At 37.1% G+C, this 27,880-nt stretch overlaps 1 protein-coding gene across 1 annotated transcript; it reads left to right on the top strand.

Moving 5' to 3' along the window:
- Positions 1-42: 42 nt before the first annotated feature.
- On the top strand, positions 43-27,868 carry C11H12orf50 (chromosome 11 C12orf50 homolog). Its single transcript, XM_069541242.1, has 11 exons — positions 43-122; positions 473-593; positions 9,259-9,417; positions 10,631-10,708; positions 10,790-10,903; positions 17,891-18,001; positions 19,421-19,528; positions 22,448-22,552; positions 22,804-23,007; positions 24,394-24,486; positions 27,717-27,868. The coding sequence occupies exons 1-11, from the start codon at positions 111-113 to the stop codon at positions 27,740-27,742; spliced, it is 1,131 nt and encodes a 376-aa protein (XP_069397343.1). The 5' UTR covers positions 43-110; the 3' UTR covers positions 27,743-27,868.
- Positions 27,869-27,880: the final 12 nt, after the last annotated feature.

Here is a 27,880-nt window from a genome sequence, read left to right as displayed (position 1 = left end):
AGGGTTCCCAGTGCCGATTCCGACACTGTGAAGAGGCCCTTGGCAGTGACACTGTGTGCTCATTATGGAGAGAAGGAAAATGTTTAGATCCACTTTGCAGATTTAGACACATGGAAATGCAGGTAGAATTACTCAGCATCATCATGTTTGTTAAAAGCATCTCCCTTCGATAATACTGAACTATACTCTTACAACACAATTGAGAAGAAATGATTTTTCCTTCCATTACTTAATTTTAGGCATTTTGCACTTTGCTCAATTTAAATTCTTAAAGAAATGGGCAAGTATATTTTAGGAAATCCATTGCATCTTTTAAACAGCAAAGCTTAGAAACACTCAAAGCCTAGAAACACACGAGATCTTAAATCGGCAATTGCAGTAGTTTTTGTCACATTGTGTTGTGTTGTAGCACATTGTATTTATTGTGAATATGGCATCTGATCATTACATTTCCCCCACCTCCTTTGTCTAGCAAAACTGCAGCATTTCATGCTTCTGGGAAACTCAGCCTCTTGGTTGTGTGAAGATCAGTTGTATCTTTTATCACAGCAAACCTCGAAATATCAATGGATTATTTTTGCCACCAAGTAGCAGTGAGTATTTTTTTTGAATAACATGGATATACCATATTATAATCTGGTTTTGGAGTAGCAGCATAGAATGACACGTTAAATAAAGTACGAAAGGTGAGTAATGCAGTTTAACAGCCACTGAATGATTTGGGATGATTCTATCAAGAATCATGAGATGAAGCTTAGAATGAGCCATCAAGTAGCCAACAAAAATGTAGTGAACAAAGAGCAAGTCAAACTTTCTCTGTGTTTCTAAAGTGGATTTATTCATCTGAAAAGTGAGAGGACTACTGACCTCACTAGGTAGAGAGGAACTGTCTCAGCAAATCATCGCACGACTGGCCTCACCATTGTGCCCTTACCTCATAGGTGGGGAGAGCAAGGGCATGCTCTGGTTTGCACACTTCTGCTTCTAGAAGAACAGCTAGATGCGTGGTTCTTCCTAAGACTTCATTTGTGGATAAAATGCAATCCCATTGTTGCAGAGTAAGTGGCATACTTCAATCCAGCTAAATGACACTGAGGTTCTACTATGTGATGAACCTTAAACTAGGTTCTGGGAAGGGGATAGGGAAGACACCACGCCCTATAACAGTGAATGGCAAGAACCTTGCTTAAGAAGTTGGGATTGTCAGGTTTCCCTGATGCTATAGCTATGCCACTCTCCTGCTGTGGCCACCATATTTCTTATGATGGAATTATTCTAGGAATGAGTTTACAGAATATCAGTCCTTTGGATTTGAAAACGTGGCTTCAGATAATCCTTGGCAAATGAATGACTAAAAATTATGTTTCTTTGTTATAGTCTTCTGGAAAACTCCGATCTCATAGCATTCATTATACATGTGGTACCTTGATCAATGTTTTTCTTCACTAGACTGTAAACATCACAAGGATGGGGACCATAACTAGTTTCCTTACCAATGCTTTGCACAATGTCTGGAGCACAGATGCTCAATAAAATTGGATGTATGGATAGATGGATGGGGATAGATAGATAACTACTGAAGGTAACCTACTGGGATGAAAGTTATTACACTTACTAAGTGGTTAACTTGATCCCATTGTTTTACATCTAGTGTGATTTTATTTCATGAGGACATTGTACTAAATTCCCTATATCTAGTGTAATAGTTTGCTTCCTAAAGTTCTATGGATAAAATTGCTATCTTTCAAACTAATTCTTTTAGGACTAGAGGAAAACAAAGACTCCATCTCTGGGCAAAGGAAAGGTAGAGTGCCTGTGTAACAGTTATTGGGCTCCCCACTATAAGACATGCCCTGGGCTAAGTTCTGTAGGGATACATTTTATTATTCTCATTTATTAGGCATAGAATCTGGACGTCAAAAATAAATTCTAGCTTTTCTGGAAGTCTCAATTTCTTCAACATGTGTCAAAACTGCTCCTGACTTTGGAATAAGGTTTCCCCTCTCTCAATAGGGTCAAAACCAGATCCATGCACTGGGACCAAATCCTTCCCCTAGCCATTCTACCTCCATCATGAGAGGGGATAAGCAGGCTTCATAGGCTGCTAATACCCTACTTCCTCAAACCTCCTTTCATCTGTCTACAGGGAACAAATCCACTTATGTGTTTTGAATTCACCAGGACTAATTTTATTCTGCCCTTTATTCCTGTTTATGTCAGTTTCAGGGGAAAAAAAATACTCCTGTGTGTTTCTCCTTTATTTGCACACTAGTACCATACTCACAACACTTCTGACACCATACAAGTGGGTTTTTTCCCACACCAATCAATTCTCTGTGACATTAGCTGGGTGTCCTATAATTTAATTCAATTCTGACACTAACCAGAGTTAGCACACACCCCACAGATTAATGGCTGTATCCCCAAAGATTATCTTACACTTTTCATATTAATTGCAAGTAGAAGGTCCCTAGGTTACCCACAGCCTCTGTCTAACTTGGGTACATATTGGAGGTTTCCATGATCTCTCTCCCTGGATTAAATAATTTGCTAGACAGCTCAAAGAACTCAGGGAAACGCTTCCTTATCTTTACCAGTTTATTGTAACAGACGATGCCATAGAGGATGGCATCCTCTACTGTAATAGAAGATGTTCATCACACAGATGAACAACCAGATGAAGAGGCACATAAGGTGAGGTCTGGAAGGGCCTGAGCACAGGAACTTCTGTCCCTGTGGAGTTGGGGTGTGCCACCGTCCAGTACGTGGATGTGTTGAAGCTGGAAGCTCTCTGAATTCTATACTTTTGGGATGTTTATGGAGGCTTCATCAGGTAAGCATGATTGATTATTAAACCAACCTCTAGCCCCTCTCCCCTTCCTGGACATGGGGGCAGGGCTGAGAGTTCCAAGCTTCTAATGCTGGCTTGGTCTTTCTGGTGACAAACCCTACTCATGAAGCTACCAGGAACCCACCCAGAGTCACCTCATTAGAACAAAGGACACTCCCATCACTGAGGAAACTCTAAGGGATTTTGGAGTTCTGTGTGAGGAACCAGGGTCAAAGGCCAAATATTAGAACAAAAGATGTTCCCAGTGCTCTTTTTACTTAGGAAATCACGAAGGTTTTAGGAACTCTGTGCCAGGAACTGGGGGCAGAGACCAATGTATTTTCTATTATTTCACATCAGTCAATATCAGAACCCCCATCTTTCAAATGACTCACTCCTCTCCCTATCTGGCCCCTTTCATCCACTCCTCCCCAAACTTCATTATCAGCAGAATTCTTTTTCAACTTCTTCCCTGAACTTTCCCTTCGTCTTCATAGTCGAATGTAAGCGTCACTCCCCACTCCTTCTCCAGCAGCCCTCTCCAAATGGTGGCTGTTTTTATCCCCAGTTCTCAAGTACCACTTGATCTGGAGATGAGGTAGAAGGTTTCCTTGGGTCCTATTGCCAATTTCAGATTGTTCTCTCTCACTTCTCCTTAAAACCATCCAGTTTGTATCTCATGCCATTATCCCCCTTCGGCATTGCTGTTCTTTTTGCTTTTGTCTACATCTGTCCACATCCTTCCTCCCCATTTTTCAGAAGTATGAACTCCTGGCTCATAGTCAGTCTAACTGTACTCCTGTGTCAATTCTTGGTGATTCCAATATGTAAGTATATGATCTACCACCCCAGCCTCTCAGTTCCTCAAACTCAATTCCTCCACTGAGCTTACCCTTCCCCATCTCAGTCATTCTCTCAGTTATAGTCTAAATCCTAATTGCCAGCCTTTCTTCCTCTGGAGGAAATGGCCTGGGCTGTATTATGGGACAGGCCAACTGATGTGTACAGTGGTAGGGTGTCACTTTTGATCTTTTGTAGTTTCTATTAAACTTGAACTGAGGAAAAAATGTCTCCTTTGTCTTAATCCATCCTCTTACAAGCTACCACCCCATTTTTTTCTTTCTCTTTGTAGCAGTTCTCAAAATAGTTATCCTTGACTTGGTATTATCAAATCCTCCCCACCCATTCTCTCTTAATCCCATGTAAATCATCCTTTTCAGCCTCTTTCACCATTGATATACAAATTATTAAATCCAGTGGTCAATTTTCAGTCCTTCCATAACTGGAACCATTAGCAGCATTTGACAGACTTGATCACTCCTCCCTCATTGATATAATTTCCTTATCTAGCTTCCAAGACCCTGTACCTCTTTGTTTTACTCCTATCTACCTAGTATTCTGTTTTTGCTCTCCCTCACTGGTTTTTCCTCTTTTCCCCATCCTCTTACATGTGGTATGTTCTAGGAGTTAGTTCTTGGTTCTCTTTTCTTCTCTGCCTACTCCCTTGGTAATCTCATCCAGTCTCATGCCTTTGATTATGAGCCACATGTAAATTACTCCTAAATTTACATATCTATTCCAGCCCTCTCTCTTGAACTTCAAAGATCCTTATATTCAACTTTTCACTTGGGCTCTTAACTTGAGTAGCTATTTCCCACTTAACACATTCAAAACTCAACTCACAATTTTACTCCTATATCCCCAAACCTGCTATATCCATGGGCTTTCTATCTTGGTTTAATGGCAGTTCTATCCTTCTATCCTTCAGGTCAACTGAATCATCCTCAAACTCTGTTTCTCTCATATCCCACATCCAATCCATACAGAAATCCTGTTAACTCTACTGTATTTAATATATCCAAAATCTGACTTTTCTCACTATTTCTACTATTCCCACCTTGGGCCAAAACACCGACATCATTTCTGGACTGGATTACTGCAATAGCTTAAATGGTTTTCCTATTTCAACTCTTGTCCCTCTCTATGTCTGTTCAAAGCACAGTCAGTGATAATCTTATGCATAAATCAGACATCACCCCTCCAATTGGTTTTCATTTCATTCAGAGTAAAATCAGAGTCCTGACAAAGGCCTGAATGACTGTACTTGATGTGGTGCCCCGTTTCCTCTCTGAATTTATCTCCTGCAGCTGTTCTACTTGCTCACTCTGCTCCAACCATACCAGTTTCCCTGCTTCTCCTTGCTAGTAGGCTCCTGCTTCAAGGGCTTTGCATGAAACGCCCTTCTCTCAACAGCTTTATGGTAAACTCCTTTACCTCTTCAAGGCCTTACTCAAATATCATCTGTTAATGAGGTCTACCCTGAATACTCTGTTTGAAATGTGGCAGCCTTCCCACTTCCTCCCTACACATTCTTCCTGGCCTTGCTCTGCTTTCTTTTGCCATTTCCCTTATTTTCTCAGATAAAATATAATTTATTTCTTCACTACATCTATTGTTTGTTGTCTGATTCCTCCCTATAGAATGAACATTCCGTAAGAGTAGGAATCTTTATTTTGTTTACTGATGAATCCCAACCACGAAACATAGGTACATAGTACTACCTTTCACATAGTGGCTAATTCTATCCCAGGAAGTCCAGAAAAGTATTTATTCATGTTAAGAAGGTAAATATTTTTTCTCTGCCCAGACAGATGTCTGAGCTCTAGGAAATAGGATTCAATTTCCAGACTGGAGGAAACTACAAAGCTCATTTGAATTATGTGTTGAACCTACTGCATCATCTGTTCATTCTAAAAATATTTCAGTACCTCAGAAGGTATAATTTGATCTTTTGTAGACCTAATATTTCCTAAAATATTTCCAGGGACATTTACCTACCAAGGTTCATATTAACCAAAACCGGGAAAATAAATCATCTCACCTTTTTAATGTTGTAGAAACATGTAGAAAAGTGTAGAACTCATACTTACTGATTTTGAAATGTAAAAATTACTACAAAACTAGTAATCAAGACCATCTGGTACTGGCATAAAAATCAATATGTAGATCAATGAGATAAAATTGAGAGACCAGAACTAAACCTTTCCATAAATCAATTTCTGGTCAATTGATTTTTGAAAAGGGTGCATAGACCATTCAATGGGGGAAAGAACAGTATTCTCAACAAATGGTGCTAAGAAAACTGGATAGCCATAAAAAAAAATTAGACTTCTTTATACTCTATAAAAATTAACTCAAAATAGACTAAAGACCTAAATATGAGCTAAAATTATAAAATTCTTATAAGAAACTGTAGGTTACTCAAACCCCTCTCAGTTATGACACCAGAAAAACAAGCAATCAATGAAAAAAATGAATTGGATTTCATCAAAATTATAAACTTTTGTGTTTCAAGAATACCATCAAGAAAATGAAAAGACAACCTACAGAATGGGAGAAAATATTTGCAAATCTTTCATCTGATAAGAGACACATCTAGAATATATAAAGAGCTCTTACAACTCAATAATATAAAGACAATCCCATTACAAAATGGACAAAGACTCTGAATAGACATTTCTCAAAGATATACAAATGGCTAATAAGCTCATGAAAAGATGCTCATCATCATTAACCATTAGATAAATGTAAATCAAAACTACAGTGAGATGCCACTCACATCTACTAGAATAGTTTAATCAAAAAGATAATAAGAGTTGACGAGGATGTAGAGAAATTGGAATCTTCATACATTTCAGGTAGGAATGTAAATGGTGCAATTGCTTTGGAAAACAGTCTGGCAGTTCCTCAAAAGATCAAACATAGAGTCACTATATGTCCTACTTATTCACTCCTAAGTATATACCTAAGAGATATGTCCTCTCAAAAACTTGCACAACAATATTCATATCAACATTATTTATAACAACCAAAAAAAGTGGAAATAACAGAAGTGTCCATCATGTGATGAATGGATAAATTGTGGTATATGCATACAGTGAAATATAATTTGGCTATAAAAAACACTGCGGTAAGTCATGTATAAGAACCACATATTGTATAATTCCATTTATATGAAATATCCAGAATAGGTAAATCCATAGAAACAGAAAGTACACTAGTGCTTGTGTAAGACTGGGGACATTGGGTGGACATGAAGAGTAACTGCTAACTGGTATGGGTTTCCTTTTTTGGGGTGATCAAATATCCTAAAACTGATCATGGTGATGGTTGCACATCTCCCTGAATATACTAAAAAACATTGAATTATACATTTAAATGAGGAATCGTATAGTATGTGAATTATATCTCAATAAAGCTTTTATAAAATGTGATTTTAACTTGTATTGTTTTGAATGTTCAGTGAAGCTTTTCTTTGAAGCTAATGACAAGTCTTGGGACTATGTATTGAGAATAGCTAAAAAGTTCTGTTTAAAGCCATGTTTTTCCTTCACAGTTTCTTACTAGTGCTCTCTTTTCATTGACACCACAAGACTTTTTTTCAAGAGTGACATATTCTTTCACAATAGTCTAGAAATGGAGCAAGCAAAATTTTTCAACAAAAATTCTTAACTAGCAACATACTCTATTAAGCATTTGAATTCAGAACATTCCAACCAGATAGGACTTTTTTCTAATACCCCGTGTATTCATTTTCTGTTACTGTTGTAACAATTTACCCTTAACTAAGTGACTTCAACAACTCAAGTTTATTGTCTTGTAGTTCTAGTTTAGGAATTTGATGAGATCTCTCTGAATTAAAATTAAGGTGGTCTCCAGGGCTGCATTCCTTCGGAGATTTCTGGGAGAGAATCTGTTGCCTTGCCTTTTCAAGTTTCTAGAGGTCTTCAGTATTCCTTTGTTCATGTCCCCCTTCCTCCACCTCGGAGTCAGCAATGTATCCATTCTGACACTGTATCACTCTGACTTAGCTTCCACTGTTACACTTCTTTTCCTGGCTCTTTTCCTCTGCATCTCTCTTTTACTTTCAAAGGCCCACCTGAATTATAAAGGATAATCTGCCAATTGTGAGGTCAGCTGATTAGCAGTCTTAATTCCTCTTTCCTGTATAACCTAATGTATACACAGGCTTCAGCGATTAAGACTTGGACATCTTTGGGAGAACATTATTCTGCCTATCACAAAATGATTTTCTGCTGGTAGAAATGTGTATAAGTCAAGGTAATGGAAAAAGCCCTATGAGTTCATGGTGGTTTGATTAATCAGTAAAGGAGGATTTCTTTTTCGGGCAATGTGTTATAGAAAATTTTGGCATGGGTAAAGTAGAGCTTTATTTTGTAAAGTGGTGAAAACGCTACTGTGAACTGAGGCTTGCTCTCAGGCAAACTAATTTTAGGGTGAAAATGGATGTGGAAATTAAGGATCTGGAATACGATAGATTGCTTTCAAATTATTGGGATGGCAAACCCACTGAAAGCCTTCCCATGACCCAGGACCCCACCTAGATGATCATTGATTCGGGGCCATGGTTTCCAAACTTGACTGATTTTGTAATTATCTGAGGCATTTAAAAATAGTATCATATTTCTAGGCTTTAATTTAGACCTGCTGAATCAGAAATTTGAAAAACAGAGACCCAAAAGATGATTTGAATAATTTTTTAATTTGATTCTGATAATTAGCCAAATTTGATAACTATTGGTTTGAAAAACCAAGAGAATTGAATAAGTAATGATAGAAGATACATGTGTTCACTGGCTTTTTCTATTATTTGCTGGTTAGTTTTGAAGGTTACAGAACATTTAAATATGACCTAGAGCTTTGGTCAATCTGACCCATGTGAGTCAATAAAGGAATCTGAAAGTATTACTCTCATTTTGAAGTTATCAACCCCCAGCCATTGGATTTTTTTTTTTTTTTTGCGGTACGCGGGCCTCCCACCGCTGCGGCCTCTCCCGTTGCGGAGCACAGGCTCCGGACGCGCAGACCCAGCGGCCATGGCTCACGGGCCCAGCCACCCCGCGGCATGCGGGATCCTCCCGGACCGGGGCACGAACCCGTGTCCCCCGCATCGGCAGGCGGACCCCCAACCACTGCGCCACCAGGGAAGCCCCAGCCATTGGATTTTTTCCTCTTTTGAACACGTATACTCTGCCATTATAAGCTATGTCTTATATGAGTTTGCCTTTGTTAAATTATTGTAATGTGATTAGTTAAGTTATTCTTATCCCACGGATGTAATGTAAGAATACAGTAATGCTTATGATCACTTTGTATTTATATCAAAGTATGATATATACCAAGTCATGGTTATAATTACTATCTAAAGTCTATGAATTAGCATATTTTCCACACCTTACCAGCAAAATGTTGATATTTTTTTGCAAGTTAGTTCAATAACCTTTCCAGAAATAAGAAGAGACACCTTTTAACAAATATGCAGTTAATCAGGAGGACAACAGTTGATCATTGAACATGCACCAAAACGTGTATCTTGAAAAGACTGAAATGTTGCATTTCCTCTATAGATATCACACCGCAGAAAGAAACTCAGGAAGGCATTCCACCCCCAACCCAGAGTCAGGAACCTCTGAAACCTCAGGAGAATATATCACGACCCATTCACCATCCCTTAGTTTTAAAAACAAACTTTGAGGAAGAAGAGGAGGAAGAAGATGAACAAAATGGTTAGTAAGCCTTTTCTCAGATTTACAGTGCACATTCAAAAACCTCATGGTATTTTCTACATATTTGTTTAACTATTAGAAGTGTATAATATAATATATAAGGCAGATTTGGGTGAGAAAATAGCTTTCATTTTATTAAGTATATTAAATTCATTATGTTCTAATTTGTTCTATGGGTACACATATGCTTATCATTTGGATTGGAAGTTTTTTGTTGTATGATGGCTAGAAGACAGATCTCATGTTTAAATATGCACAGTTGCTTGTAGGTATACTAATAACCTGTTTTACTTTTATATAACTTAATATTGATAACATTGATTTATATAACCTTTATTATTTATATATAACTTAACATTGATATACATGAGTGTCAATCTATTACATGATTATATCCATCTGTCTCACATTTAATCCTTCAAGTTATAGAGATCAATAGAGTAGTTTATAATTTATAAAGCACTATCATCTGCATTATCCCAGGTAATCCTTGCCAAAGTATAAACAAGGTTAGAACCCAGGTCTTTTGCAGTGTAGCCCATGCTATTCCTCCCATATCATCACAGCCCTGCAGTGCCAATAAGTATGTACAAACAAGATAGGCATGTGGAAAAATAAACTCTCAGTCTGTCTCTACCCTGGAATATGTCTTTCCATGGAGACACAGGATGTGGGCACATTGAAAAATTGAAATGTGACATATTTTCTGTAGGTATTTTACTACAGAAACAAACTCAGGAGGGAATTGCACCGCTGTCCCAGAGTTGGGAGCCCCTGAAACCTCAGGAGGATATATTGCAACCCATTCACCATCCTTTAATTTTAAAAACTAACTTTGAGGAAGAAGAGGAGGAAGGAGATGTGTCCTTTTCTTCTGTAGCTCTGGGTCTCCCATACTTACATCTTCCTTCTCCAAACAAACAAGCAAGCAAGCAAGCAAACAAAGATGATCTCAAATGTGAATCTGTACCTGCAGCTTCTCATCTCAAGACACATAATGTATAGTCATTTCCTTCCTCTTGACTGATTATTTCTAAAATGTAAAATATAGCAATGAGAAACATTTGACAATGTGCAAATTATTGATTTTAAATGTTTTTTAAAACAGTAATCCATTCATGAGAACAATGTATGGGATGTTTCATTGTGGTTTATACATTTTCAGATTATTTGGTTTTGGGACAATTTAACTTAAAAAATATATATCCTATAGATGCTTCTAGTTTATGGACAAAGACACCTGAAGAAATTGAAGAAAAAAGAGCAATAAAGGAGATGTGTTATAAATCTGGTAAGGAATCAAACATTTGTGGATTTTCTAATATTTGATGTGAGACGTACACTAACTGTTAATTTTCTTGTGGGAGATTAGGTGAATACTACAGATTTCATACTCCTCCAGATATTTTATCATCTAAAAGCATAGCCTCTACAGTGGAAAAAGAGTTAGAAAAGCCTTTGGAAAATGGAAGTGAATTGCAGGAAGGTAAGGAATGAAAAGGAAGCATTTCAAGGTGATGAATAAGAGGTACTTGGTATGATAGGCTGTGAATTATTTAGTAAAGTATGCACTGAAGGCAAATGATAATACATCAGAATTGAGAGTGAGAAGGAAGTGATTTTATTGGATGACCTAAATTTAATATGAAAAGCTGCTATTAATGTAATTGTATTTCCAGAGGAACCACAGAATGAATAGACTTAATAAACACATGGTAGCACTACACACCCCATGCAATAATTCTGTAAATAATTTGGTTTTACCATTTTATTTGGCTATGAAAATAAATCTCCCTGTGAAACAGGTGTAGATTTTTCTTTATAAGTAGAAGGGACAACTTAGCCCTAGAAGGACAAAAGGGAGATCATAGAACAACGTTAGCAGCAGAACAAGGGTGTTTGTTCATTGAATGAGTGCCTCCTGTGTACCAGCCAATTTCAAGGGCAAAGCAGGGGAATAATTCCAAAGCTGTGCATCTTATGGATCTTATGTTCTGGTGAATCTGACTTTTCTGTTGGTGAACATCTTGCCCTTGAAGGCAAGATAAGAAGAACGTTATTTTCTGCATATAAAACAAGGAACTCACGAGAAGCCAGAAGAATTACAATCCTGCAGCCTGTGGAACAAAACCACATTCACAGAAAGGTAGACAAGATGAAAAGGCAGATGGCTATGTACCAGATGAAGGAACAAGATAAAACCCCAGAAAAACAACTAAATGAAGTAGAGATAGGTAACCTTCCAGAAAAATAATTCAGAATAATGATAGTGAAGATGATCCAGGACCTCGGAAAAAGAATGAAGGCAAAGATCGAGAAGATGCAAGAAATGTTTAACAAAGACTTAGAAGAATTAAAAAACAAACAAACAGAGATGAACAGTGCAATAACTGAAATGAAAACTACATTAGAAGGAATCAATAGCAGAATAACTGAGGCAGAAGAACGGATAAGTGACCTGGAAGACAGAATGGTGGAATTCAATGCTGCGCAACAGAGTAAAGAAAAATGAATGAAAAGAAATGAAGACAGTCTAAGAGACCTCTGGGACAGCATTAAACGCAACAACATTCACATTATAGGGGTCCCAGGAGGAGAAGAGAGAGAGAAAGAACCAGAAAAAATATTTGAAGAGATTATAGTCGAAAACTTCCCTAACATGGGAAAGGAAATAGCCACCCAAGACCAGGAAGTGCAGAGAGTCCCATACAGGATAAACCCAAGGAGAAACACGCTGAGACACATAGTAATCAAACTGGCAAAAATTAAAGACAAAGAAAAATTATTGAAAGTAGCAACGGAAAAACAACAAATAACATATAAGGAAACTCCCATAAGGTTAACAGCTGATTTCTCAGCAGAAACTCTACAAGCCAGAAGAGAGTGGCTTGATATACTGAAAGTGATGAAAGGGAAGAACCTCCAACCAAAATTACTCTACCCAGCAAGGATCTCATTCAGATTCCATGGAGAAATCAAAAGATTTACACACAAGCAAAAGCTAAGAGAATTCAGCACCACCAAACCAGCTCTACAACAAATGCTAAAGGAACTTCTCTAAGTGGGAAACACAAGAGAAGAAAAGGACCTACAAAAACAACCCCCCCCCCGCAAATTAAGAAAATGGTCACAGGAACATACATATCGATAATTACCTTAAATGTGAATGGATTCAATTCACATTTAATGTTCCAACCAAAAGACACAGGCTTGCTGAATGGATACAAAAACAAGACCCATATATATGCTGTCTAAAAGAGACCCACTTCAGACCTAGGGACACATACAGACTGAAAGTGAGGGGATGGAAAAAGATATGCCATGCAAATGGAAACCAAAAGAAAGCTGGAGTAGCAATACTCATATCAGATAAAATAGACTTTAAAATAAAGAATGTTACAAGAGACAAGGAAGGACACTACATAATGATCAAGGGATCAATTCAAGAAGAAGATATAACAATTAGAAACATATATGCACCCAACATAGGAGCACCTCAATACATACGGCAACTGCTAACAGCTATAAAAGAGGAAATCGAGAGTAACACAATAATAGTGGGGGACTTAAACACCTCATTTCACCAATGGACAGATCATCCAGACAGAAAATTAATAAGGAAACACAAGCTTTAAATGACACAATACACCAGATAGACTTAATGATATTTATAGGACATTCCATCCAAAAACAGCAGATTACACTTTCTTCTCATGTGCGCACAGAACATTCTCCAGGATGGATCACATCTTGGGTCACAAATCAAGCCTCAGTAAATTTAAGAAAATTGAAATCATATCAAGTGTCTTTTCTGACCACACGCTATGAGATTAGAAATGAATTACAGGGAAAAAAATGTAAAAAACACAAGCACATGGAGGCCAAACAATACATTACTAAATAACCAAGATATCACTGAAGAAATCAAAGAGGAAATCAAAAAATACCTAGAAACAAATGACAATGAAAACAGGACTATCCAACACCTATGGGATGCAGCAAAAGCAGTTCTAAGAGGGACGGTTATAGGTATGCAAGCCTACCTCAAGAAACAAGAAAAATCTCAAGTAAACAATCTAACCTTTACACTTAAAGGAAGTAGAGAAAGTAGAGCAAACAAAACTCAAAGTTAGCAGAAGTAAGGAAATCATAAAGATCAGAGCAGAAATCAATGAAATAGACACAAAGAAAACAATAGCAAAGATCAATAAAACTAAAAGCTGGTGCTTTGAGAAGATAAACAAAATTGATAAACCATTAGCCAGACTCATCAAGAAAAAGAGGGAGAGGACTCAAATCAATAAAATTAGAAATGAAAAAAGAGAAGTTACAACAGACACCACAGAAATACAAAGCATCCCAAGAGACGACTATAAGCAACTCTATGCCAATAAAATTGACAACCTGGAAGAAATGGACAAATTCTTAGAAAGTTATAACCTTCCAAGACTGAACCAGGAAGAAATAGAAAACATGAACAGACCAATCACAAGTAATGATATTGAAACTGTGATTAAAAATCTTCCAACAAACAGAAGTCCAGGACCAGATGGCTTCACAGGGGAATTCTATCAAACATTTAGAGAAGAGCTAACACCCATCCTTCTCAAACTCTTCCCAAAAATTGCAGAGGAAGGAACACTCTCAAACTCATTCTATGAGGCCACCATCACCCTTACACCGGAACCAGACAAAGATACTATAAAAAAGAAAATTACAGACCAGTATCACTGATGAATATAGCTGCAAAAATTCTCAACAAAATACTAGCAAACAGAATCCAACAACACATTAAAAGGATCATACACCATGATCAAGTGGGATTTATCCCAGGGATGCAAGGATTCTTCAATATATGCAAATCAATCAATGTGATACACCATATTAACAAACTGAAGAATAAAAACCATATGATCATCTCAATAGATGCAGAAAAAGCTTTGGACAAAATTCCACACCCTTTTATGATAAAAACTCTCCAGAAAGTGGGCACAGAGGGAACCTACCTCAACATAATAAAGGCCATACATGACAAACCCACAGCAAACATCATTCTCAATGGTGAAAAACTGAAAGTCTTTCCTCTAAGATCAGGAACAAGACAAGGATGTCCACTCTCACCACTGTTATTCAACATAGTTTTGGAAGTCCTAGCCACAGCATTCAGAGAAGAAAAAGAAATAAAAGGAATATGAATTGGAAAAGAAGAAGTAAAACTGTTACTGTTTGCAGATGACATGATACTATACATATAGAGCCCTAAAAACGCCACCAGAAAACTACTAGAGCTAATCAATGAATTTAGTAAATTAGCAGGATACAAAATTAATGCACAGAAATCTCTTGCATTCCTATACAGTAATGATGAAAAATCTGACAGAGAAATTAAGGAAACACTCTCATTTACCACTGAAACAAATAGAATAAAATACCTAGGAATAAACCTACCTAGGGAGACAAAAGACCTGTATGCAGAAAACTATGAGACAGTGATGAAAGAAATTAAAGATGATACAAACAGATATAGAGATGTACCATGTTCTTGGACTGGAAGAATCAATATTGTGAAAATGACTATACTACCGAAAGCAATCTACAGATTCAGTACAATCCCTATCAAATTACCAATGATATTTTTTACAGAACTAGAACCAAAATATCTTAAAATTTGTATGGAGACACAAAAGACCCCAAATAGCCAAAGCAGTCTTGAGGGAAAAAAACGGAGCTGGAGGAATCAGACTCCCTGACTTCAGACTGTACTACAAAGCTATAGTAATCAAGACAATATGGTACTGGCACAAAAACAGAAACATAGATCAATGGAACAAATAGAAAGCACAGAGATAAACTCACGCACCTACGGTCAACTAATCTATGACAAAGGAGGCAAGAATATACAATGTAGAAAAGACAGCCCCTTTAATAAGTGGTGTTGGGAAAACTGGACAGCTACATGTAAAAGAGTGAAATTAGAACACTCCCTAACACCATACAGAAAAATAAACTCAAAATGGATTAGAGACCTAAATCTTAGACCGGACACTATAAAACTCTTAGAGGAAAACATAGGAAGAACACTCTCTGACATAAATCACAGCAAGATCTTTTTTGATCCACCTCCTAGAGTAATGGAAATAAAAACAAAACTAAACAAATGGGACCTAATGCAACTTCAAAGCTTTTGCACAGAAAAGGAAACCATAAACAAGACACAAAGACAACCCTCAGAATGGGAGAAAATATTTGCAAACGAATCAACAAAGGATTAATCTCCAAAATATATAAACAGCTCATGCAGCTCAATATTAAAAAAGCAAACAACCCAATCCAAAAATGGGCAGAAGACCTAAGTAGACATTTCTCCAAAGAAGACATACAGATGGCCAAGAAGCACATGAAAGCTGCTCAACATCACTAATTATTAGAGAAATGCAAATCAAAACTACAGTGAGGTATCACCTCACACCCGTTAGAATGGGCATCATCAGAAAATCTACAAACGACAAATGCTGGAGAGGGTGTGGAGAAAAGGGAACCCTCTTGCACTGTTGGTGGGAATGTAAATTGATACAGCCACTATGGAGAACAGTATGGAGGTTCCTTAAAACACTAAAAATAGAATCACCATATGATCCAGCAATCCCACTACTGGGCATATACCCAGAGAAAACCATAATTCAAAAAGACACATGCACCCCAATGTTCATTGCAGCACTCTTTACAATAGCCAGGTCATGGAAGCAACCTATATGCCCATTGACAGACAAATGGATAAAGAAGATGTGGTACATATATACAATGGAATATGACTCAGCCATAAATAGGAATGATATTGGGTCATTTGTTGAGATGTGGATGGATCTAGAGACTGTCATACAGAGTGAAGTAAGTCAGAAAGAGAAAAACAAAAATCATATATTAACGCATATATGTGGAACCTAGAAAAATAGTACAGATGAACCAGTTTGCAGGGCAGAAATTGAGACACAGATGTAGAGAACAAACGTATGGACACCAAGGGAGGGAAGCCGCGGATGGGTGTGTGTGGTGGTGTGCTGAATCGGGCGATTGGGATTGACATGTATACACTAATGTGTATAAAATTGATGACTAATAAGTATCTGCTGTATAAAAAAATAAATTAAATAAAATTCAAAAAAAAAAAAAAAGAAAGGAACTCTGAGAAAAAAATCCATGGATTCCATGAGTTTAAGTAGATTTCTTGCCCTTGGGGTGAGCTGAAAAACAAGTTTTGCAGGAGTAGGAGAGATCTGAATTCTTTTCTCCTCTTTAAAAAAAAAAAAAAAAAAAGAGATAGTTGGCAAAGTCTCCCAGGATCAATATGAGTATAGGATAAAAAGTAGAGTGCCTGTCTTGCAAGTACATATGTGTGGCAAACTATTTAAACATATGGCAGTAGGTGGCAGCAACATGCCATCAGATGGTAGAACAATCGAAGAGACCTAGCTGATAAATGGGAGCCATCTAGTAAAGGACAGATTTCTTGAATTATGGAGACAAGAAAAATTAAGACAATAACAAAACAACAACATACACATTAGCAATGACTATTAAAAATGGCAGATTTTAAAGACAATTATATGCATTTTTGCTTTATATTATGGTTTTAAAAAGCTTTTTATTTTTAAATAATGTCAGTTAACTAATGAATATCCTTTACCCAGATTTCCCCAAATGTTAGCATTTTACACATTTGATTTTTCACTCTCTCTCCCTCTCTCTCTCAACACACACATTGTTGTTATTTTTTTCAAATTGTTTGAGAGTTAGTTGCAGGCATGATGCCCCTACATAACTCTCACCCAAATGCAGTATAAATATCAATATCAGGAAATTACTACTGATTCAATATTATTTAAAGACTTTTTAAAAAAAATTTCACCAACTGTGCCATCAATGTCCTTTATAACAAAATGAAGTTTTTTCCCTGGTTTAGAATCCAGTCCAGAATCACAAGTTGTATCAGATTGTCATAGCTCTTTTATTCTCCTTTTAATATTTTATTTTCAGAGAAAATTAGCTAGAGATGTATAAGGAAATGGTGAGAATTAATTATCAGTATAATTCGCATTTTTTTAATCAGTAGTTGACCCTAATACTTTTTACTTTGTTCATGGTTAGTAGATGAAAACAAAACAAATATTACAAAATTCATTATATGAAAAGCACATCAAATAAACTAAATATACATACACTATAGAGTCAGATTGCTTAACTTTTTTAACCGCCACTTGATACATTATCCACATAGGAAAATAAACTTGCCTTCCGCTTTCCTCCTAATTATAAATTGGCTTAAAATTTGTATAATTATAAATTTATTGTTCATCAAATCACTGTGCAAACAATATTTCCATTAACTTTTAGGCTTTTTACTGTCATCATAAATTCTATAATAAACTTAGGTAAACGCCTAATGGTTCCTGGAGTGATTTTTTTTTTTTCCTAGGGGACAGTCTGACAGTTCCAACAAAATTCAGCCTATTTGAAAGGCAAGGTGAGATAAAAGCATCACTGGATAGGAAAGCAAGGACTGACACTGCTGCTTTTGAAAATGGAGGTGAATTAGTTTATTACTGATTGATTCTGAGTATGTCACCATATAATAAATGAGTCTGAATTTTCTCTCTCATAACTGATTTGTTTCATCAACATCTTTTTAGCATTTTATTCATTGGCTTTGGATAAACTCCTTGAGGTCAGGAATTGTGTATAATAAATTGCTCTGGACGAATCTCTAGTAGAATGTCTGGCACATGATGTGCACTCCGTAAATATTTGTAGAATAAATGATTTTACGTTTAAACAATTGAATGACTAGATGTATAGAGACGTGTTTATAAAATTTACAGATGACTGGAAGTTAGTATGCTGGAACAATGAGCCAGATCTAACAAGGTAAACTCAAACTGTGATAAACAAAATCTCTTGTATTTAAGTCCAAGACATTACCGGTAGGCTCTCTTCAAGTTGGGAAAGACCTGACATGATATATATTGTGAGGGAAAAAAAAAATGTTTTTGTTGGCCACAAGGTTTCAATATAATTCAGTAACATGTGTCAGCTACCGAATAGCTAAGGTAAACTTACATTGAATTATTAGGAGTAGTATAGGAAAATAATTAAATGTGATAAGTCATTTAAAATACTCAGTAGAGTGTATAACTTATAGAATGATGCTCCATAAATGTCATCTATTATTATACTAGTTCCACTGATTTCTTCACAGGGTAGTTCACATTTGGGCATCTTTTTTTTTTTTTTTTTTTGCGGTATGAGGGCCTCTCACTGTTGTGGCCTCTCCCGTTGCGGAGCACAGGCTCCGGATGCACAGGCTCAGCGGCCATGGCTCACGGGCCCAGCCGTTCTGCGGCATGTGGGATCTTCCCAGACCGGGGCACGAGCCCGTGTCCCCTGCATTGGCAGGCGGACTCTCAACCACTGCGCCACCAGGGAAGTTGGGCATCATTTTTAAACAAGGTTACCTGAAACAAATATTTTATGTTAAGAAAGGGTAACTTGTATGGTGAAGGATCTGAAATTAAGTATTTAAGTAATATTTAAAGCAACTATGGATATTTATCCTGGAATATAGAAGATCTTTAAGGAACATAAAAACTGCTTTCATATATCTGAAGATATTGTGTGGAAGATAAATTATATTTACTCTGAGTATCTCTAAAGTGTGGTAAAGATTGTTATATGGAAAATTGTGTTGACTGTGTGAATTTTCTTCCAATTATCTGTAAGTGTACATACTGTATTTTCACACACACGTATATATATATATATATATATATATATACACATGTATTAATCGAAACATATATGATATGTATAGAGATGGTGATGGTATCACTGAAGTATTTACATAAAACTGTGCAAAAGGGGTATTTTAGGGGGGGATTATCCTGTATTAAAAGATAGTTTTGTACAATTTTCTGCCATCATTGCCACTGACAGTAAGTTATTGTCATAGGAGGTGACTGCTACATTCCACAGAGGATCATATTTCCTGGAGTAGATGAAAATGAAGCTTTAACTGAAGAGAAAGAAATCACGATGTCGAAATGTTCAAATGCTAAAGGTAATGAGCCAGTCTATATTTTGATCCATTTGTAATTTGTATAGACAAGTTAAATATAAAGCATTATTTTTGTAGAGGCAAGGTTATAAATAAAAATATACACAAAATACACTAGAGAGGAGTCAGAAGCCCTAAGTTTCCAGTCCTGGCTCTATCCCTAATTATTTGCCTTTGGGGCTTCATCTTTTTTTTAGCTTCAGTTTCCTTATCTGAAAAATTAGCCTGTTGGACTACATAATTTCTAGGAGTCTTGCTAGCTCTAAAGTTATTGGTCGTCTTAAATGGTAATACCCAGTCCTCTTTAGTTGTTTTTTTTTTTTTTTATCTTCCAATATTCAGTGTGATTGAATTTTCTTAGAAAGCTTTGTGAAGATATATATACTGAGAAGAGTATCAATTCTCACGCTGACTTCCCCACTTTATGATTATTACTAATTATAGTCTGTGAATAATCCAGAGATATGATAATAAAATACACCCTCTATAGCGTTATGCTGCCTTTATTGTGCTTAGAATCCCCCAGCTGGGACCTCTGCTGGGCAGCTCTCTCAGTCACAGACAGTACAGCTGTCCTGTAATTAGAGAACTTCACATGTTCTCCATCTAAATATTAACCAATTACATCTACTGTTTTCCCCACCATTAAATAAATATTCTCAAGAACAGGAAGACACTTGTGATCAAATTCTCCTTATGGAAAATTATATGTAAATCTTGTTTCCTCTCTTTTGCTCAATCCATCAAAAAACACACACCTCTAACTACACTAATAACCATAGCCACCATTCACATGTGGCTGTTTAAATTAATTAAAATTAAATAAAATTTTAAAATTCAGCTCATCAGTTGCACCAGCCATATTACAAGTGCTCAATATCCACATGTGACCAGTGGCTATCATTTCAGACAGCACAGATTTAGAATGTTTCCATCATTGTAGAAAACTCTATTGGATGGCCCTGCTCCAAAGCTTAGAACAAATGACGACTGTTACAGATATTTCTTCATCCTTGGTTTAAATTGGCACACTTGATGTAAAATTGATAACCTTTTCTTTTTTTGTATTTTATTTTTTTATACAGAGGTATTAAAAATATTGCCACAAATATATAATTTACATATTGAAGATAATGGCTGTTATTTCTGAATTTTTAATGTTTTGTTAGTGACAAATTTGGGGGACTCAGTGTGGTAATTAGGGAATTTCAGTGGTGGGTTCTAAAAATTAATATACGTATATATATTTTAAATAGGTATGCCCATCATATAATGCTTGCAAAGTGAAATACCAATGGAAACACTTCTTTTTACTAATAGTGACATTCTATTTTCTTAATTTGCTTTAAAAGATAACAAGGACAGTCCTCATCCAAAGCGTTCCCTAACTACCCGACTAGTACCTACAATGCATGTATTAAATGCTACTGAGAATATCAGTGTGAAGTGCAGAGAGGACCCTTCTTCAAGTGAGACATCAGCTCTATCACTTTTTGGCCTTAGATATATTTGCCTTATCGTGGATTTATTTTGCTTATTTGCAGTAGAATTTTAAAAAGGAAAGAAAAAAGGATGGTTTGAAAACTATTCAGGATTAAGAATTAAAGACACAATATTCTTCTAATTGACAATGAATTGTGATGTAGATCCTAGTAAATTATACACTTTCCCACTAGTTTAATTTAGATATTAAAGTTAATAATATACTCTGTTCTCTGAAGCTTCATTAGTACATTTTAAATTTAACCCGTGCTGGGATACGTTGACAAATTTTTATTATGTTTCAGATTACTTTTCTTGATTGGGCTTCTCCTTGCTATTTAGTACGTGGAGCTTCTTCTCTTGATACAATTAAGACTCATGAAACTTCCTGTTTCCCTCCCTCCTTCCTTCCTTTTCCTTATTTCATTTATTGAACCCCTATAATATTCTTCAGCCGCAGCTGGGAAACAAAGGGAACCGTGATGGTTTACCTCAGAGCAGCTTAGTTCAGTGACACTTGTGAAAAATATGGTTTCCAAGTTCTAGGAGTGGGAGCACGAGAGTAAGGGTGGAGCATGATGTTTGGAGAGGAGGTGGTGAATCAGAGCTTCACTGAAGGTTTACTGCTGAAGCTGAAGATGAGAGCTAGGGCAAAGAGAGATTTATCAGCCCACTGTAGAGAGCTAATGTAATCTACATAGTGAACTTGATGTTCATTTTCTCTGTGTAGTAGTTACTTGCGAATGTTTAGGATCTCCACACAGAGAAATAATAAAGAATGCTCCTCTTTACTAGATTGTTTTAAGATACTCTGGAGAAATGTACCTTAGAAATTCCTGGAAAATTGAGCATGCACATAAAATTTTCCATGTAAAAACATGCAAGCAAGAAGTGAATAACTTAGTGATATTAGCACTTACAAATTCTGATTATTGAGGCTTGTTTCACCAAACTATCTATACCCCCAACTTCTTAAGATCTTAAAACAGTAAGGTAATAGTCATTAAAGTATTTTACACTAATGCAACTTCTTAAGAAGAAGTAGTTTAGGCTTAAAAAGTACAAAAAGATTTATGTTCAAAATAACTATTCTAAAACTACTTAAAAATAACATTATAATGAGATATATAACTATATTTGGATTGTAATTTTATGTTCTTTTAAACCTAAAAAGATCCACACATTCCTTTGGAGAAAAGCATTTTTCTCCAAAGGAATGTTACTTATTGAAAGTTTTCTCATCAATCAATTTCCAAGATAGATTTTTTTGGTACTTAAAATTAAATCACCCTTTGTTCTAGAAAGTAATGTATTGGGGTGGTACATTTATTTTTTTCTCTTGCTTGACATGTGAATGCACAGATATGTAATTATCACCTACAGTAATTTTCAGATGAAAGTGTCTCTTTAAAAACTGTAAAACTTTGTATCTTCTTTAAGTAAATGATGTCCAGCCAGTGAGGAAGCCTCATTTTAAAGGCCTGAAAAAAAGAAAATGGATTTATGATGAACCAAAGAACTTTCCTGGCCCAGAAATGCAGAGAGGTAAAGTGTCTATGTATTTGATATTCCTAAATTGTAATTTGAAAAGAGATTAAATAATATTTTCTAGCAGAAAAACAAGTCATTGTCATGCAACATGTTATTTTAGATGTCAGCCCAGTTCTTATAAACTTAGTTCTTTTAGCTTACATTATCTTCCATTGTGCTATCAAACATTTAAAGTGCAATGTGTTATTTACGGGTGTGAAACCAGCTTGTTTTATCCCTCACTCTCTTCCCTCTTTCTTTTATAGCAGTACAGTCTCCAAATCCCAAAAATAAAATGAGTTACCATCGCAATAATAAAAACAGAAACTCTGAGAATGCCTCCTATATCCATGGTCAGAGAGATGCTGTCAGAACTGTCTCAATGAATGCACCTCCCCGCAGCAGGCCCACAAACGGGTCCTACAATAAAGTTGATGTTAACAAGGAACCCAAATTCAACCTCTGTTCAGGTGGAGTTCTACACTTATATAGGCTCTTTACTCATGTCTGTGGTTTGCATTCCCATGGAATTTCCTGATGGTCCAACTAATCTTAATTGCTATCCACCCCCTTCTTTTTCCAGGCCATCACCACCATAACATCTTAGAAAACTAGTAAGAGAATTTTTGTCCATGTGCAGGAGTGCACGTGATTTAAAGGATATTGGAGAAAACATGTTGGATGCAGATGCCTTGACATGACCCTCTCTAGAATTTTGTCTCAGAGCACTGCACTTTGTTCCCCCTGGATAACTTTATTTCACTCTTGAGGATTGTTTTTGAATGGTTGACGTGTTCTTGTTCCACTGACTGCATTGTTCAATTATCACTTTCTGTCTAGTGCTGTGGTTTTTCTTTAGGGCTTCATGATTACTTTCTGAAAGGGTTAGTTTGGGGGTTAACTGCAATATTTTTGACAACCTCTCATCTCTCCCACCCATGCCCAGATTGCTTCTAAATCATTTCATCATGTAATAGGCAAAGTCATAGTATTTCTCAGGAAGTACAAGGACACAAGGGAGGAGGGAACCAAATCTCTCTTTTTTTTTTCCCCTCAGATGAATTTGGCTCTTTTAAAGTTGGGTTTGTCTTCTCAACTTAACAAAAGGTCACTCAGTTCCCTGTAATTTCATGTTTGTATTTTCCTGTGTGCACAGTCTAGTTAGTAGAGTTCTGAATGTTGTGTACTTTCTGAAACATAAGTGAAAACTCTATGTCTCTCTTAGGTCCTCCTTTTACAATTTAAATAGAAGTTAGCTTTTAAATTATTTTCTTCTATTTGTTTTAGAATGGAATGATGTATGGATTTATATATAAAAATAAGGATATTCTTAAGTGAAACAGACTTTTAATTTTATTTACTACATTTTATTATTAATTTTATTATAATTTTACTGTGAGTGGTTAGCTGTGAAGAATACAGTAACTACCAGAACAGTTTGATGCCACAGTCTAGATTTGTGTTAAGGTGGCCTCACCTACCTACCTACCTACCTTTCTTCCTTCCTTTCTTTAGCTCTGCAAATGTTAACAGAATTTTATGTAAAATCATGGTAAAGCCAGGCAATGAAACATTTTGATTACATACACATATCATACTCTTCTCTAGCTTAGCCTCGTGGGAGCAAGCCTTATTTGAGGAACTGAACAGTCAATTAAGAGATGTATAACCGTGTTCATTGATAACTTAAAAGGTTTTAATAAGCTCACTTGTATCCCTGATGGCTTAGCCTTGAAATGGTAAAATGAATTATTAGAGAATAGCTTCACCTCTGAGATAATTATAACTTTGAAATGCTCCTGGAATATGATTTTAACATTGTAAAATATTTAATTCCTGTTTCCTTTTTCTCTCAGATAAATATATGTCAACATCATATAATGGTTCAGCCTGGCAAAAAAGAATTCCTTTTTCAAAAACATATTCAAAAACTGAAAAGATATATTCAGGTAAGTATTTACTAGTGATTTTAATGTATCATACAATTCTGAAAATAAATGACAAGTTTTTAAGCTCAAGGAACATATTTTAGAAAATTTAGAAAGTTTTCACCATATACCTGAACATAATTACTTGGAGTTTAGTAGATATCTTCTCTACTAGCAATTTAATTTTACTTTTTTATTGTGTTTTCCTTTGCCTATTTTTATTTTATCAGAAATCTTTTGATATATTTCTCTCCTTAGAAGCATAGCAGTTTCAGCAGTTATGTAATATAAGATGCATTCTTTGTTGAACTACAAAGCAATATATAAATGCATATTTTGACGCAAAATATTAAAGCCCTACTATATCCACCATGGACACATATTGGCTGGTGCTGGCTGACAAGGCATCTAAGACGTAGTTTCCAGGCTGGGAGGTTCAAAGTGACTATGGTCTCCCCCTTGTGCTCTGTGCTCTGGGAGGGTGTAGGCATTCCAGGAACCTCCTCAGCATAAAGGTTTGTAGCAGATCCGGCCTCAGGTTTGGGATCTGGTTCTTCTACTAAAAAGCTTGTTGTCTTCTCCCAGCTTATTCTGGGGCTGGCTCAGTGGGTTTGGAAAACCATACAGGATAAAATGGTTTCAGTTATTTCTTGGAAAACTGAACCTCTCAGAAAAAGACCTAGATAGGGAGTTCCTACCTAAATCAGTAGCCTAGAACTTTCAGAATCATCTTAAATCCATAAACTCTTATATGAGAGGTTCCCAGAATGAATCAGAACACATCCAGACTAGAAACTGTACACTTTCCAAAATAAACAGCTAAGATCTTCTAAAGCAGTACTTCCCTATAAACTCTTGACTATAACTGTGATGCAGTATTCAGACCTGTATATATATTTATACCGGAGTCAGTTGTTTTCTTTTTTCCCATCTCTTCCCAAATCATATTGTACTGCAAGAAAACTCTGCTGTGGCACTACTTAATTGATTATATTTCCTCTTCACTTCATGTGGGTTGCACTTAATTTTGGGGGGAAGGAGGTGAAAAGGCAATGAAAATCCTAGATAAAACTACCAATTGTCAAGTCACATCCTTTTCTCCCACGGTTTCCTTGTGGGTGGAATGTTATTTGAAGTATTAAAGGATGTGCTTCTCACCCCCCTGCCCCTGTCCCAGTGACTACTCTTGTATTGCAGCAGCCTTCTCCCCTCCCCTCCCACACAGTGAAACATGAATCACTACAGGATTTGGAGGAAGGAGGGGTCACTTGAGAGTATGAAGCATGTACCATCCACATATGCCACAGGAAAAGGGATGTGACAGGGGATGTGAGCCAACGAAACTGCCCTTTTCTTTCAATCTGAAGAGTAAGGAGGAGGGTATGGTGAGACAGCAGGAGAGCAGAAACTGTGAAGCCACTTACACAGTACTAGTTCCCTCCTCCCCTTCTCCAACCACTTCCAGCTATGCCAGGGCCCAGGAATAGAAAGGTCTATGATAGAATTCCTCTGGAACTTTTAAGAATCTGAGTATAAAGAGGCTCTGCATTGTACTTCCCAGATGCAATCTAGGGGGGAAGCTTTGGAGAGAGTTTCTCAACGCCATCTGGTGGTGGGGTTGTGGGGAGGACGAGGCACGTCTAACGCAAGAGGGCTGGAGACAGAGCCTCTTGAGATTGCCGAGCTCCAGGGTTGATTGGGAGGGCATCACATAACCCTGTGAGTTTCAAGTGAGAGTGAGTTCCTGGGAGAGAGGACCAGCAGGTCTACACAAAGTCTTCTGGCTAGGACTAAAGGGATAGCATCAAAAAGATGCCTTTGTGGTTGGGTGCTATTCCGGGGAGGACTCAGCTGGAAACTCAACTGTTTGCTGTGCCAGGAAGTCGACTAGAAACCAAGCCATCATCCACTGATCAAACCCCTGTTATGTGAAGTATGGTCTGGGGGCCACCAGCAGTGATATCACCTGGGAGCTTGTTAGGAGTGTGGAATCTCCATCTCAGACCTACTGAATCATTATCTGCATTTTAACAAGATCCGCAGGTGATTAGGATACACATTAAAGCCTGAGAAACCTTAGACTATGTTATCTGGGCCACTGTTCACCAGCACAGGACCCAGACCTTGTTGAAACCCAAGATTGTTGAGAGGACATTCTTTTCCTACCTGTCACACAGCAGCAACCATCCTCCCCAGTCCCAACCCTAGAAATTAGGATAAGCAGCAGGAAGGTAGGGGAGGGAGAAAAACCCTCAGAATTTCAAATCTGAATGTGATTGACATACATGTGAAGTAGCTAAGAAAGCACTGAATGGGAATAAGTTTATATGCAAATTTTCTTTTCTTTTTTTTTTTTTTGCGGTACGCGGGCCTCTCACTGTTGTGGCCTCTCCCATTGCGGAGCACAGGCTCCGGACGCACAGGCTCAGCGGCCATGGCTCACGGGCCCAGCTGCTCCGCAGCATGTGGGATCTTCCCGGACCGGGGCACGAACCCGTGTCCCCTGCACCGGCAGGCGAACTCTCAACCACTGCGCCACCAGGGAAGCCCACCCCTAAACTCTTATCCTTTCCAGTTGTTGTTGTCATCACCAGAATAGGGAGAGAAAGAGTAGCTTGTGTTTCCTCCCCTGCACTTCCTGCTAGGGCACAAAGGAGAGATTTCAGTGTTTCCCAGGGGACAGGTGGACTGCTAGAGAGAGCCACTAGTCTACTCCTCTAAGGAATATCTGGAGCCAAGGCCTCAGAAGTGTAACTGGGTGAGAGGAGTCTTTGGGACAATGTTGGCTGCTATAAGGCTAATGCAATAGAAGAGGAAAATGTGTCTGCAGGAATCAAGGAAAGGAGATAAAGGCAGTTAGAGATGTCATTGTCAGCCTTTCCTTGAGGCCACTTGTCCTTTCTGATAGACATACAGCTGGTGTGACTGGAGGTGCCTTTCTCCAGAGGAGGGGACATTGATTCTGTTCATTCTGGGTGCCCCATGGTGCAGCCTTCTACATACTGTAGTATTATTTCCATTCCTCTCCACCCCTCCATCTAAATTCAAATCACAGCGAGCGAGCTTCAGAAAGAAGTGGAATTAGTTTGAATGGCATTCTGAAAATTTATGAATTATGAATTAGAACAATAAGCTTTTGTTTTGTCTTTAGATTTATGGTAACTGATTAGCAAAAGAAATGCAAATTTTTGGTACCCTGAAAAACGCTGAAGAAGAAAATAACTGAAATATTTTTTCTACTTTATTATTAGAGCCAAGAAGAAATGGGAGGAAGTAAACCTGGAGGTTGAAAAATGAGAAAAGAGAAAAGTGCCAGAGATCATCTGGTTTACAATCAAAATGAAAATTCCAAGAATGAGATACTCAAGTAGTCCATACTGTATACTGGATAGCCAAATATGATAATTGCAAATTC

The sequence above is a fragment of the Delphinus delphis genome, chromosome 11 (genome assembly GCF_949987515.2).
Source record: "Delphinus delphis chromosome 11, mDelDel1.2, whole genome shotgun sequence".
In the NCBI taxonomy this organism is placed as follows: Eukaryota; Metazoa; Chordata; class Mammalia; order Artiodactyla; family Delphinidae; genus Delphinus; species Delphinus delphis.
Note: the sequence above shows the minus strand (reverse complement) of the source record. Positions and strands in the feature narration are given on the sequence as shown.

Excerpts from the sequence above, each read along its gene's own strand:
- C11H12orf50 (XM_069541242.1), top strand. Across the intron at positions 594-9,258 it reads ATTTTTGCCACCAAGTAGCA|ATATCACACCGCAGAAAGAA; the intron begins GTGAGTATTTTT and ends TTTCCTCTATAG. Across the intron at positions 10,709-10,789 it reads GGAGATGTGTTATAAATCTG|GTGAATACTACAGATTTCAT; the intron begins GTAAGGAATCAA and ends GTGGGAGATTAG.